Genomic DNA, 14430 nt, shown 5'->3' with positions numbered 1-14430 from the left:
TGCTTCATTGTGAGCATATTATACTGAAGCTTCTGTGTCGCCATCACTTAACGACCATGTCGGCCCCAGGGTGGGTGCTCCTCTTAATGTAAATAAAGTACATGTAGGAACCCCTCTTATCCCTACACACCCCTGCTTCCAGCACTGTAATTATTTGAGGGTCACCTTATTTGAGCCCAGCCCTGGCGGAAAAATGGTCATCACCCCTTTGCCCTGCCTATCTTCTGGTCTAGAGTTATAGAAAAGTAGCTGTGGCGGTTTGAATGTCATTGGCCCCCATAAGCTCATAGAGAGTGGCACTGTTCTGAGATGTGGCTTTGTTGGAGTGGGTATGGCCTCGCTGGAGGAAGTGTGTCACTGTGGGGTGTAGTCGGAATTTGCTCCGACAATAGGTTTGGGGTACCTGTCTTAGGGTGTGGCTTCTGTGTGTGGACATGATCCCTTAGGAGGAAGAAGAGGGGTCTCTCTCAATCTCTCTCAGGTGGTGGTCTGAGGCCTGATGGCAGCATCCTGCACCTCCAGGACAGAAGACAGCAGCAGCTCTTTACCTTCATTGTGAGAGTGTTCCCCAAATAAATGCTTGATATTCTTTTACTCGGGAATTCATGGACTTCCTTAATGCACCCACAGTGAGGGCGGACTTTGGGGTTTCCTGTGCTCAGGATATTGCCCAGTGTCTCAGTCGACTTCCTGTGGTCTGTAAGATGTAGGACTCTCAGCTGCTATTCCAGCACCATGTCTGCCTGTGTGTCACCACTCTCCCTGTCATGAGGATGATGCTGGACTGAACCTCTGAAACTGTGAGCCACGCCAATTACATGTTGTCTTTACAAGAGTTGCTGTGGTCATGGTGTCTCTTCGCGGCAATAGAAACCCCAGCTAAGACAGTGTGTGTGCTTTGGAGTCAGGCAGAAGGGACTTGACATCTCTGTTCTTTGTACCTCTTCCCTGCCAGTCACTCTGCGCCAGGGTCCCTATTTCCAGGGCAAAACAACACCATGCTGTTAAACGAGATGACAAAAGTTAAGCAGATGCTTTAGAGTTGGGGGGACACGCCTCTTCCTGACAGCCCCACACTGTCAACGGCTCAACCGAAAATACCACCTGCCCAGACACTTCCAAACATTCCAATTCAAATCCCCTGAGGCTTTCCCACTTTGTATGTCTTTAAATGAAAGGGTGTTTCTTGGGTGTGGGCATGAGCCATCTGTGAGGAAATAGCATTTAGACCTATGGGTCATCTAAGCTAACTAGACTCAATGTGAGCCACAGTCTCGTGGTTCTCAAGGGGTTTTCCCCTAGTCCCTCAATTCCAAGTTCAGTTTCAGAGGCTCATCAGCCCCTCTGCCTCTTCACTGGAATGCCTAAGTGGTTTCTAATGTTGGTTTTCCACCCAATTCTGCTCTTCCCGCATTGGGTAGTGGTGGTACTGCCCGCCCAAGGGTTGAATTAAAATTCTGGCAGCCATGCTTGACTTTCCCAGGCTTTGTGAATCTGACCCATCTATAAAACATCTCAGTGCTGTATAGAGTAGTCCTATCCCCTGCTATGCTAATCAAGTCTACCACCATCATTCCTCCTAGCTGGAGGAAGTTCCCTTTCTCCACACAACAGGCCTCCTATGAATTAAAAGAAAAAATATAAATCAGAGGGCTGGAGAGATGGCACAGCAGTTAAGAGCACTGGCTGCTCTTCCAGAAGACACAGGTTCAATTCTCAGCACCCACAAGGCAGTTCACAACCATCTCTAACTCCAGCTCCAGGGGGAGTCTAACACCCTCTCCTGACCTTCATGGGCATTGCATGCATGTGGTACACAAACATGAATGCAGGCAAAACACTCCTCATACACATAAAATAAAATGAAGTCTTTTTAAAAATACAAATCAGATCCTAGTGAGTCTCCTTCATAAAATATGTTTTTAAACACTTAGACTAAAGTCTTTTTGTGATCTAAAACCTACTGCCTGTCTAGAGCCCACCCATCTCTCCAGCTCTATCTTCCTTGGCTGTGGTATTCCACATCTGTAAAGTGGGCATAGTAACAATAATTAGACTCCCTGACTTTCCATCTGTTCTGGGGGCCGAAAGTGGCCATCATCCACTGGAGGCAGAGAAGCCCTCCAGCCACAGTGCTGTCTACCCTGGCTACCGGGGGTGTTTGAGCCAAGAAAGACAAGTACAGGCTCCCTGAGGGGACCAGGGTTGCTGAAAGAGTTAAAACACTTTTTCTCCAAACCCTGGCCCTCCCTCTCCTGTGTCTGCTTTATGAACTTAATGAGAAATGCAGGCACTTCGCAAGAGACTGTACAAATAACTTCTGGGGCATCGCTAACTCATTCAGCAGCAAGAGACCCGAGGCTGCCAGCGCTTCAGGGAAGATAAGTATGTGGAAAGAAGGTTTTCACAGCGTTGGGCAGAGCGAACTTTGTGGAGCTGAGTGTGAGCTCCTCCCGTACATACAGCAGAACTGAAAAAGCCCGCTTAGGCTCCTCACCCCTCTTTGAGATATTTGATTAGGAATTTGGGGGCGGGCCCTGGTCTGGCACAGACTCGCACACTCTCCGTAGCACTCACTCCTCTCTCTCTCTTCCTCTCTCTCACATTCTCCAACTCAAGGAGGCTGAACAGAAGGACGGGTCACTCTGAACAAACGGTTCAACCCAAGGTAAGTGTTGTCATATTACTTTAGGTTTTGTCCCTTGCAATTCTACAAAAAGAAATAAAGGAAAGGGACAAGACTGGGAAGATGAGTAGGCAAAAATAGGTTATTCCCCCCATCTGGTCTATGATCCCCATGAATGCTGAAGAGAGGCAACGGCAGGGGGCATGAGCTCCAGCATGTTACCTGTCTCCTGACAGCTCCCTGTGGGTGTTAGGGACCTCCATTTCACAGACATGAAAATATGACGGAAATTGCAAAAGTCTCTCTCTGCTACCCATGAATCCCAGTGTGCTTGGGGCTCAGGCAGTTTGGAAGGTAGTCTTTGAATGTCCTGGAAATTCTTAGAGAGGGACATGGTATCCAAATGTTAGGGGACAAGCTTTGTGTAATATGTATGTTGTTGGGATGAAAGGGAAGAATAGAATGTTGACCATGTCCAGGGAGTCATGGATGGAATGGTGCCTCACTCAGCCTAGGAGATGGTTTTCACTTTGACCTCAGCTCTAATAGGAGAGAATTCCCCTACAGTAAAGAAGTGAGATAGTGCAGATTGTACAGTAGCTCCTGAGTCAGGATCTCCAAGTCTGTGCAGATTGTACAGTAGCTCCTGAGTCAGGATCTCCAAGTCCGTGAAAGTCACTCCTGGGATCCTCGCACTGGACCCAAGGTATCTAGCACAAGAAACAATGTAAGGGAGTGCGACCCTGGAGCAACATTCTAGATGTAGACAGGCCTGCACTGCTACCAAGCCTTCCCAGCAGCCATCCTCTGAGGAGAGGCCACTGTGGCTGGGCATGGAGCCCCCTGGAAAGCAGAGTCTGGAAGAGAAAGGTAGGTCCCTTCTGCCAAAGTGCCAGTCTGGAAGGAGAAACGGAGACAGAGGTTTAGTGTGCCAGCCCTCTCTAAACAGCCACCTTGGTCGGTTCTACAGCAGCCTAGGGCTATGCATGGAAAAAATGCTATCTTGGCGGTGGGCCGCCTCATCTGTCTTCTCTCCTGGCCTGAGTCAGGGACCAGCCAGCATCCTAGGCAGTGGGCAGTTGAGTCTGCTCCTCAGAAACACTGTGGCTCTTTGTTCAAGAGCTGTGGCTGCCCAAGGATGAGCCAGGGCCCCATTCTGAGTCATCCAGAGGTGGTGGGATGAAGACCCAAGGGAGCTGTTGTCAGGGAGCAGAGAGGTCTGACAGGGATGGTGCCCAGAAACTGAGTAGTTGGGGTGTCAGAATCAGAGGTCCTCTCATCAGTTCATATAGAATCTAGCGTTGTCTTTAAGTTCCTCTTCTGTCCGGTTCACATTGCCAACCTAGCATGGCCCAACAGTTAGAGCACTCCAGGAGACTCTCTTGGGCCATAAAAGATTCCAACCATTCTGTCTTAATAGTTGTGTTCTGGGAGGTCCTCCTGACCCCAGGGCCTATGCAGTACCCTTGCCATGGGAGCCTGGAGTAGGGTACCCAGGCCAGCTATGATACCCCGGTCTCCCATCTTCTACCCCTGCAGTTTCTCTCTCCCCAGTGTGTCTTGTTCTTGTCTTGCTGCCATAGCAAGCTCCAAGGCGACAGGCTCCTCAGCAGCGTGGGTGGTAAGTAAGCCTAGAGAGACAGGTGACATCACTGGGAGGAAGTAGCTTAGCAGAGGATAAGGGATGCACCAGGCATAGTGACACGCGCCTTTAACCTCAGCATGCGGAGGCAGAGGCAGGCAGAATTCTGGGAGTCCCAGGACACCCTGGTCTGTGAGTTCCAGGACAGAAAAGGGATACTAAATCCCACTCCTGGCTATGCTTCTATTTCTATCCAGTTCTCAGTGTCCCTAATCCATTTCAGTTGCCTCTTATATAGCTATTGCCATCCCCATGGAGATGAGAGGAGTATTAAGTCCTTCGGACCACAGGAAAGAGAAGCAGACCAGGCCAGACACAGTATAGTCAGTCCAGAAGACAATCACTAAAGCCATACTGGGTTCCCAGTCTGGAAAGACCAAAAGTCTGGGTACACAGGCAGCCACAAGCTGCTAACCAGTGTGTTGTCTCACCCAGACGACGGCGCTTTGGAGAATAGCCCAGACTTTGTGGTGGCCACAGGGGAACCACACCCTCCCACACACTCAGGACCAGAAACCCCCAGACTGCCGGAGAGACCAAAAGATCTTCCAGCAGTAGCACAGCTGTTATTCTCTTTCCATGCCTTGGTCAATTTCAGGATTCATCCTGCATATGGAAAGAACCAGGAGACCCTTGGCCTTGAACTCTCAGAAAAGATCTCCCTGGGAGTGCAAACTAGATGAGAATTCAGGCCTCCAAAGTATCCCACCATGACTGGTGCAGGAAGGTATACAGCTTGGGGGAGGGGACATTGTGGGCTTCTCAGTCTCAACAACAGAACCTTAGGGTAGTAAATGATGTGAAGGACTTGCCCTTCCCCAGACTGTAGCCCCGCCCCTTCCCAAAACCTCTCAGCTTCCTTCCTAACCTCAGACTCTCTTCCTTGCTGCATGAACAGAAGCTGAAGCGCTGACCTTTCCCACATACCCAGGCCCAGCCCCTGGGTGTGCAGAGAGGAGGAGGAGGCACCTGGGGGGAAAGTGCAGCTCCTGCCCTCCGGGATGCTGCACAGTCACCCTGTCATCTGCATAGCTCAGAGCCCGTGGCCATCCTGAGCCACCCATGTCCCCTCCAGCACCCTCACTCATGCCCCCACTCGCTCTGTTCTCTCCCTTTCTGCAGAGACAAAATGCAGTGGGCCTCCATCCTAGTACTGGCAGGTCTCTGCTCACTCACCCAGGGCCAGTATGATGAAGACTCTCACTGGTGGATCCAATACCTACGGAACCAGCAGTCCACCTACTACGACCCCTATGACCCGTACCCCTACGAACCCTCTGAGCCTTACCCCTACGGAGTAGAGGAAGGCCCAGCCTATGCCTATGGCACACATCCTCCACCAGAGCCCCGTGACTGTCCCCAAGAATGCGACTGCCCACCTAATTTCCCCACAGCCATGTACTGCGACAACCGCAACCTCAAGTACCTGCCCTTCGTGCCCTCCCGCATGAAGTATGTCTACTTCCAGAACAACCAGATCACCACCATCCAGGAAGGTGTCTTTGACAATGCCACTGGGCTGCTCTGGGTTGCTCTACATGGCAACCAGATCACCAGTGACAAGATAGGCAGGAAGGTCTTCTCCAAGCTGAGGCACCTAGAGAGGCTGTACCTGGACCACAACAACCTGACCCGGATGCCCGGCCCGCTGCCTCGATCGCTGAGAGAGCTCCACCTGGACCACAACCAGATCTCGAGGGTCCCCAACAACGCTCTGGAGGGCCTGGAGAACCTCACGGCATTGTACCTCCAACACAATGAGATCCAGGAAGTGGGAAGCTCCATGAGGGGCCTCCGGTCCCTGATCCTACTAGATCTGAGTTACAACCACCTCCGAAGGGTGCCCGACGGTCTGCCCTCAGCCCTGGAGCAACTGTACCTAGAACACAACAGTGTCTACACCGTCCCTGACAGCTACTTCCGGGGGTCACCCAAGCTGTTGTATGTGAGGCTCTCTCACAACAGCCTCACCAACAACGGCCTTGCTACCAACACCTTCAATTCCAGCAGCCTTCTGGAGCTCGACTTGTCCTACAACCAGCTGCAGAAGATCCCTCCTGTCAACACCAACCTGGAGAACCTCTATCTCCAAGGCAACAGGATCAATGGTGAGATGGGGGAGGGGGGACTCCACGGAGCGCTAATGGGAATACAAATGAAGTAAGCCCTGGGAGGGAAGCTGGTAAGAGAGGCTCTGCAAAGCTGGGTGGCTCCAAAGGCCACTTCCTAGGAGAAGCAAGCTTCCATCTAAGGCTTTCAAAGCGAGCACAGGGGGCTGTGGGGAGGCTGGACGAAAACAATTAGCATGGGGAATTACCAGGAAGAACTGGTCACTTAGCAAGTCACCTGTGGGGGACAGGCAGGGACCCATGTTTGAAAGGAAAGGGTCACGTGTTAGGAGCAGTGAGAGATGAGTTTGGAGAGGCTCTAGAGCAGTGGTTCTCAACCTGTGTGACCCCTTTGGGGGTCGAATGGCCCTTTCACAGGGGTCACATTTCAGATTTACTGAATATGAGATGTTTCTGTTACATTCCTAACAGAAGCAAAATTACAGTTATAGAGCAGCAACGGAAAGAACTTTGTGGTCAGGGGGTCACAACGACCCGAGGAGCTGTGTTGAAGGGCCGCAGCATTAGGGAGGCCAAGGACCACTGCTCTAGAGGGGCAATCGAGGAGAAGGGACTTTGTTATCTTCTGGGGTCTGCCCTAGGAGGCAGTAGGGCTAACATGCCGAGGTCTCTGAGTACCTCAGGATGACCAGCGGATGCAGCCTCTCTGTCCGCCCCGACACTCCGGCCTGCACAGCCTGGTCTCCGGGTTTGGATGTTTGTTTTTCAAACTTACCAGATGGACAGAAATAGGAAGCCTCCCAGAGCTGAAGGTGGACTTCCTGGTTCTCCCTGGAGTCCAAGGAGTCCCAGGTAGCAAGGCAAATGTTCTCCCTGAGGCAGCTGGCCTGACCACACAGAAGCCTTGGTGGGAGCCCAGGACTGGGTGTTTGTAAGAATTTCCCTGCACAGGCAGGATCACCTCTCTGAGGTTGAGAGCTAAAGCGTCAATTCCAGCCTCTTACCGTTGGATCTCACGTTCAGACCATGCTTGCATTACCCCAGTGACCTCTGACGTCTTGATCTCAGCTGGAAGGTACTGCTGCTAGCATTTAGCACCCCTCCCACCCCCGTGGTCCGGTGTTCTGCTCTGGGGACGGGGGACGGGGGGGGCGGCGGGACACGGGGGGGGGGCTGTGGATGGCCAAGCAGAGGGCTTTGAAGTTCTTTGGGTCTGCTGAGAATGAGCCGTCAAAGCACAGGAGAGACCGAGTCCTGTCCTCTCCCCCTCCCTCTCTCCTCTCAGGGGAACAGATCAGACATTTAGCAAGATGTTAACAGCCAGACAGTCTTTCTCAGAGGGAATAAGGGGAGGTTATCAGTGGGGCTGTGAAGGGTGTCTGTCTGGTCCTTTCTTTTGATCTGCAAGGCACTGTTACATACACCTGAGGTTGGTTTTTACCTAAAGTCTCTCTTTTGGGGGAGGAATCCCAGGGTGATGATGGGAGTCATTTACTCTATCTTAAAGATATCACACATACCACCAGAGTTTGGCATTTTCTCACAGTTTTATGTCCTACCCTGCAGTCGAATCCAGAAGAGCTGTCATATAAGAAATGTCACACTATATGCTGTACCTCATCCAAGTGTAGCCCTGAACACGTGGCAGGAAGGAGTTCTGGGAAAGAGCACATGAGCTAATGCCTAACCATCCAATCGGGGAGAGGTGGCCACAGCATCTCGTGACCCTTCTGTCTTTATGCAAAAATGTCCAGTCAGATACAAGGTGATCCCTCTCGCAAAGCCTGACCCAAAAGTAAATTATTCAATGAGCTGTCCCAAGGCCCTGCAAGGAAGTGCTCTGTCCAAACCCCTAGAAAATGTCAGCATCTACCCCAGATCCCTGTGTGCCAGTTTGGGGCCATTCCCTTTCCTGGTTATCATTTAGTCTCTCTCCCAGGTTCTTTTTAATAAGCAGAGTAACCTCCATGGCGCATATTCTTGAGAGTAAATAGTGCCTGCAAAGTGCATGATCTCTGGCACACAGTTTCCCAGCCCATCCATGGTATCATGTTGTCAGCTTGCCCTCTCGTTGCTGTTTTAGAGTGGACCGATAGAGTTTTGGTGCTTCTTTTCTGAATTCCCAGGATGGGGAAGTGAGGTATAATGAAATAAGAACCATCTCTCCAGGTCACCCAGCCTAGGAAAGATAGAACCCTCAACTCCTGCCCTTTCTGCCTGAGAACAAGGGGCCACCCATTTCTGCCACAGGAAACTGCTCCCCAGTTTGCCCACCACACACAGTAGGGAAACCAGGAAGGAGATCTCCCTGCACTGGCAGGCTGGGACCATGAAGTTGTGTTAAAGACACTTATGAGGGGAAGCCAACAGAACAGGAGCTCCAGGCCTGCCTGCGCCTAGGAAGGACCCCCTTTCTTTCCCTCCAGTGCCCTTCTCAGTTTTTCCAACCAGGGGAGAGAGCAGGGAGACGGCCGTGGAATGTTATTCCAGAGCTGTGGGATCCAGTGAAGGACTGGAATTTGGAAAGACTTAAGTCAGTATTTAAACTGGGCTGGAAAAAACCGTCTGCCAGGGACTTCCCTCAGAAGCCCCAACCTACTTGGGCTTGAGGAAGGTGGGGGGAGGAGTCTCAGAACCCCAGGGATATCTGATCTGAGTTGTGTCTTGTTGCTCACAGATATGGCCCATGTTTATGTGCCCACGCTGGGAATTTGGATTTTTAGCACAATCTGCAGGCTGCAGGTTGGGACTTCTATCTCAGGATCAAATAGAACTGGAAGTGACAGCCACCTCACATCTCCCCAGCCCCTGTACACAGATAACAGATCCAACCCCTACCTGGACCATACTATTCCCAGGGAAAACACCAAAAGCACTCCAGGTCTCCCGCCCCTCCTTGAAGGGTATTTCCCAGAACCCCACTCTTCCAGGGACCCAATTCTTCTCCAGGTCGGAATTCTCCATCCGCCTGCGGTGCAAAGTGGTTTTGCTACAGCATCCCCGTCCATCTTGGTCAGTTCTTAATGGAAGTTAAAAACTGATGGTGTTAATTCAAAACCGAGTTCCTCCTCAGCCTCAGACTCGGCCTTCTGAGACATCTTCCTTGAGCACCTTTATTTTCACACTTGCTACCCCAGGGGGACCCCCATCTCCCCCACTGTCTCTAAAAAGTGGGTTAGCTCCTACTAGCTCCATTCTGATCATAGTTCCAGACACCTTTGCAAGATAAGAGAAGTCTCTGGTGTGACAAGGTCAGCCCTGCTCGCTCCAGACCCCACTGGCACCTCATTCCAAATCTGTTCACAGAAAATGAACCCGAGTGCAAGGCAGCCCTGGCAGGCTTCATGGCTTCCAGTGAGGACCTTGCTGTCTCTTTTGGAGTCTTAACTGAGAGCTTGATTATTTTTTCCTTTCACGTTACTGACAGTAGACTGGAGACAGGTGGTTGATTCATCCAAGAGGACGACAGAGACAGCTGTGGGAGGCTTTATGTTGCGACAGAGCAGAACTATGGTGTCTGTTTCATGGCTCAGGGGACTGCTCTCCCAAAGAGTCCTCGGAGACTTCTGGGAGTAAAAAGAAGCAAGGGCCTGAGGGGGTGGCTCTGTCTCCACCCCCAGTCCAGAGTTCAGACCCCCAGAACCTACAAGGTCTGGTGGAAAGGACACCCAAGGACATTCAGGTGGAGGCAGGGCCTGGGGGACTGTTCTTCAGAAACTGAAACAGCCACCCGGTGGTGGTGACAGCTCGCCTGCAATTCTAGCCTTAAAAGACAGATGACCCTTAAGGCAAGATAGCTACCTACCTACCGAGAGTAGACCTATCAGCAAGCTCTGGGTGTGACTGAGTGCCCTTTCCTCATATGCAGGTATTTCACATACATGTAAACATGATGCACACACACACTTGAGAATGGAAAAGGAGAAAACAAATAAACAGAAGAGGCCCACTATAGGTGTGGTGGCCACGCCTGTAATCCCCACAGTCAGGATGTGGAGGCAGGAGCATCTGGAGCTCAGGGCTATGCTTAGCTACACAGTAAGTTTGAGGCTGGTCTGGACTATATGAGATCCTGTCCCCTAAAGTAAAACAGGCCTATGTAATCATATGCAGAAGGCAGGGGAATCACTTATTTGGTTTTGTTGTCCTTAGCATGTTTTTCGAGACAAGGTCTCTCTATGTTGCCCTGGCTGTCCTGGAACTCACTGAATAGTTCAGGTTTGCCTTGAATCACAGAGATCTGCTTGCCTCTGCCTCCCTAGTCCTGCTTGCCACACCACGATTGGCCATGTATTTGACTTGGAGCACCGGGTCAATGCTGAAGTTTCCAGCCTGCCTCCCCCTTCCAGCCTCCTGAAAGCTCTGGCACACAGACACTTGTCTCTAAAGCCAGGATTTTTCTCTTTCACTTCCTACCACTTCCTGTACCTGCAAAATGACAAGAAGTGCTCAAGACCAGTGTCGCTCTGTTTCCAGAGCGTCCTCCTTGTAAAGTGCCATCAGCGAAGCCCTCCTCCCAGAAGGAGGAGGAGTCAAGCCTTCACAGCTGCTGTGGTCTCCACCTACCCTCTGCTTCCCCCTGCTGCCCACAGACAGGAAAACAACAAGGCTTGGTGGGAAGGACACCCAAGGATATTGGGGATCCAGCGTAGCGAAGCACAGGTGTGGGTGGGAGAGTGGGAGCGGCAACAGCTGAAACAGGACCTGCTCCCAGCACTGTCCGGAACAGTGCCAACGTCTGACTCCAATTCTAGGCCCCCTCTCCACTCTTCCTCCCCACACCACCCCGTCTTTATTCTCTATTTCAGTGGATTCAGAGCGGCCCTCTAAGCCCAATTTGATTCCTAAACTGGGCTTCTCCCACCCGCCCACCCTTCTTGTCCCCTCAGAGTTCTCCATCAGCAGCTTCTGCACGGTGGTGGACGTCATGAACTTCTCCAAGCTGCAAGTGCTACGCCTGGATGGGAACGAGATCAAGCGCAGCGCCGTGCCGGTGGACGCTCCACTCTGCCTGCGCCTCGCCAGCGTCATCGAGATCTGAGTGGCTCCGCCCCGCACGCCGGGCTCCAGGCACACGCACCGCGCCCCCTCACGCCGCCACCCCGCTGCATTCGGCTTGATGGTCTGGTTTGGCTTTTGCTGGATGGTATGGGACAAGCAGATGACACAAGTCCACAGGCTCTTATCCAGTCTCCTTCCAATAGGCAAAGTTAGGTGGGATCAGAGACCCTGCCAGATTCGGCAGAGGACAAAGCGGTGGAGGAGGAGCCGAGGAGTCCAGCCCCACAATCTTAACCTTCCCTATGACCTGTCTGGCAGAGCTTAACCTTGCGTAAACAGTAGCATATAACCATTTTCAAACAGTCTGACTTCTGGGGCTATGCTCAACAGCATGGCCCTGCTGCTTCTGCAGTTATCTGGGCTCCTATTCATTGCTCCTCAAAACATAGCTCTTGCCCGGCCATCTCCTCCTAGGGCTGACCCATCCACTCTGCCCCCTTTCCCTGAGACCTCTTCTATGCCTTAGGCAGTCAGGGGACACACACTCCCTAAGGCCCGGTGGTAGCTGTTGTCACCTGTGGTGCGAGGCCACACTATTGTCCAAGGTTAAAAATGATGCCTAAAATCTCCACAACACCTCCCTATCCTCTCCTGTTTAAAGCCACCAAGTCGAAAGTCATCAGCATAATGGTGATGTCATGGCTTGATACCAGAGGGGACAACCAACTGTATACTGGAGGACCGGATTTCAGAGGAAGGAAGGGTTACATGGTTATCATCATATCCATAATGTGGGAGGAAAGGGTCACGCCGCAGACTAGCAGAACTGAAGGGGCAGGCTCCTTCCCCAGTTTCACATGACCCAACATGATCTGTCCCCCTTCTTGGGCTTTTAGTCTTAAGGGGGCAGCAGCGTGGTTTTCAAAAGCATGAGAAAGAGCCTCTGCCCATCTTTCAATCCACCTAGGAAGCTTTGGAACACAGATGGCAGAGGCAGGCTCCACTATTGGGCCCACCTGCTAACCCAGACTATGGGGCCATCTCAACAACCGGTTTGTCCCTGAGGCCAGAGCTTAAGGTACCAGCAATGCTGCAGATGCCCGCTGGGGTGCAAGAAGCCTAAGCCAGGTCAAATCTTGCTACACTAGGCAAGGATCCCTCTGCTCTCACTGAGTAGAGCCACTCCTCGTGGATGAGAATAATCCTGTCTTCCCCTTTCTAAGGATGATGTTGCCTGGGCACAGCCCACAGGCTCTTCTAGACTCCACTAGAATGGAGCCATTTGGCCAGCCAGCAGCAAGGAATAGTTGAGGATGTTAGCCTGAGTCATGTCCCTGACTAGACACCTCACAGCCCTGACTATGTGCACCGGGAGCAAGCATCTCTAAAAAAAAGGGGGGGGTGCCTCGACTGTGTCCTGGGCTCCAGAATCTCAAACCCACAAAAGCCAAACCAGCTTGTTTCAACCAAGGAGTGCGGTGTGGGGGGGGTGCCCTGCCCAGGGCTCTTGGGGAGCACCTGCATATGAGCACCATCATGCCTCTATAAAGGGTCCTCAGCATGGGGCAAGCATGAGTGGTGGCTGACCTGACCAATAAAGTTACTTTATAAGTGCATCTCAAGGATGGAGTCATTGGCAGCATCCTTGGCTTTGCCTCGGGGCAACTAGTCACACAGACCTTGAACTGTGTTAGCTCTTTCTTTTATATTCTTCTTGGGTAAGTGTAGCTAAGAGCTCTTTAAAAGTAACCTATACAAAAACTCGAGTTAGCACGTATGTTCTGAGCGTTAGCCTATATTTACACACCCATTTGTCTCTCAAGAGAAAGAAAGACTGTCTTTGAGGGGTTTTTTCTGTTTTTGCCATTGCTTGCACACGCACACACACACACACACACACACACACACACACACACACACACACACACACACACACAGCTTTTCCCCTCTCATGGCAACACAGTAACTCTGGACCCGACTGAGCTGTGGTACTATTATCCTAACGGCTCCTGCCCTCTAGTGGCGCCTGCCCCAAACTAGAGCTGCCCAATCTAGCAAAGCCTACTTGGTTCAGGAAGAACTAAGCCCATGTCACCTATGGATGTTTCTTGAACCCTTCAGGTGCCAGGCTAAGCACTTACCATTTTCTTGAAGTAAGGAGGGTGGCTGCCCTTGTGCCTTTGGGGCAGGGAAGAGGGAAGTGGCTGAGGATGAGTACAGGCCACATTCTGACGGCCCCAACTCCGCGTTTTGTGAAAGTGAACTCATGATGCATGTTTTAGGAAGGAATGTGGGGATGTGAGTGCCTTGAATCTGGCATAGAGGGGTGTCAGGGGGAGGGGGAGACGGGACACTTATGGAGGGGTCTATCCAAACATCTGCCTTTCTGTTTTGACTCTTAGCGGCTCAGCTACCTCAACGGTATTAGTTCTTATGGATTGCTATGACAGGCACCTGCCATAAGCAATTAATGGAGGCAGGATTTATTATGACTCCTTGTCTCACAGGGTCTCACTCGCAAACTCAGTTCAGGGCAGGGAGTGTGTGGCAAAGGGCTGTCTACATCACAGGAGAGCAGGGAGCAGAGAGTGGAGCAGGAACCACGATCTGGATATAAGGTCTCCTCCTAGTGACCTGCTCTCTAGATCCCACCTCCTAAAGGCCCCATGGCCTCCCAAAGTAGAACCACCAGCTGCAGAACAAACTTCAAAACAGGAGCCTGCGGAGGACATTCCAGATCCAAGCCATGGCATCCCACCCCAACCTCCAAAGGATGATGGACCTCTCATACTGCAAAATGTATTTTAACCCAACTTCAACAGTTTTGAGGTGTTTTTGTTTTGCTATGTTTTTTGAGACAGCATTTCTGCGTAGCTCTGGTTGCTCTGGCACTTGCTCTGTAGACCAGGCTGGCCTCAAACTCACGGAGATCCGCCTGTCTCTGCCTCCCGAGTGCTGGGGTTAAAAGTGTGTGCCACCACACCTGGCTCCAACTTCAGTAGTTTTCACAGTCCCACCACTTTTCAGAAGACAAAAGCTCAAAGACTCCTCTGAGTTCAAGGCCACCTTTTCGCCATAAAAGAATGCTGCCT

The 14430-nt window shown here is 51.5% G+C and overlaps 1 protein-coding gene across 2 annotated transcripts; it reads left to right on the top strand.

Annotated features, from left to right (window-relative positions):
- The first annotated feature begins 2366 nt into the window (after nucleotides 1-2366).
- On the top strand, nucleotides 2367-12954 carry Fmod (fibromodulin). Of its 2 annotated transcripts, XM_040737543.1 has the most exons (4): nucleotides 2367-2385; nucleotides 2620-2668; nucleotides 5391-6376; nucleotides 11227-12954. In XM_040737543.1, exons 3-4 carry the CDS (start codon nucleotides 5398-5400, stop codon nucleotides 11376-11378), a joined length of 1131 nt encoding a protein of 376 aa, XP_040593477.1. In that variant the 5' UTR covers nucleotides 2367-2385; nucleotides 2620-2668; nucleotides 5391-5397; the 3' UTR covers nucleotides 11379-12954. The 2 variants fall into 2 exon arrangements, with proteins under 2 accessions (XP_040593477.1, XP_005073426.1); XM_005073369.4 differs by lacking the exon at nucleotides 2367-2385 and having other exon boundaries at nucleotides 2513-2668.
- The last annotated feature ends 1476 nt before the right edge of the window (nucleotides 12955-14430 follow it).

The sequence above is a fragment of the Mesocricetus auratus genome, unplaced genomic scaffold (assembly GCF_017639785.1).
Source record: "Mesocricetus auratus isolate SY011 unplaced genomic scaffold, BCM_Maur_2.0 Super-Scaffold_100676, whole genome shotgun sequence".
Classification (NCBI taxonomy): domain Eukaryota; kingdom Metazoa; phylum Chordata; class Mammalia; order Rodentia; family Cricetidae; genus Mesocricetus; species Mesocricetus auratus.
The sequence above is the reverse complement of the archived record's forward strand: the minus strand, read 5'-3'. Positions and strand labels throughout refer to the sequence as shown.

Excerpts from the sequence above, each read along its gene's own strand:
- Fmod (XM_040737543.1), top strand. The coding sequence starts at position 5,398 with ATGCAGTGGGCCTCCATCCTAGTACTGGCAGGTCTCTGCTCACTCACC. Across the intron at positions 6,377-11,226 it reads CCAAGGCAACAGGATCAATG|AGTTCTCCATCAGCAGCTTC; the intron begins GTGAGATGGGGG and ends TTGTCCCCTCAG.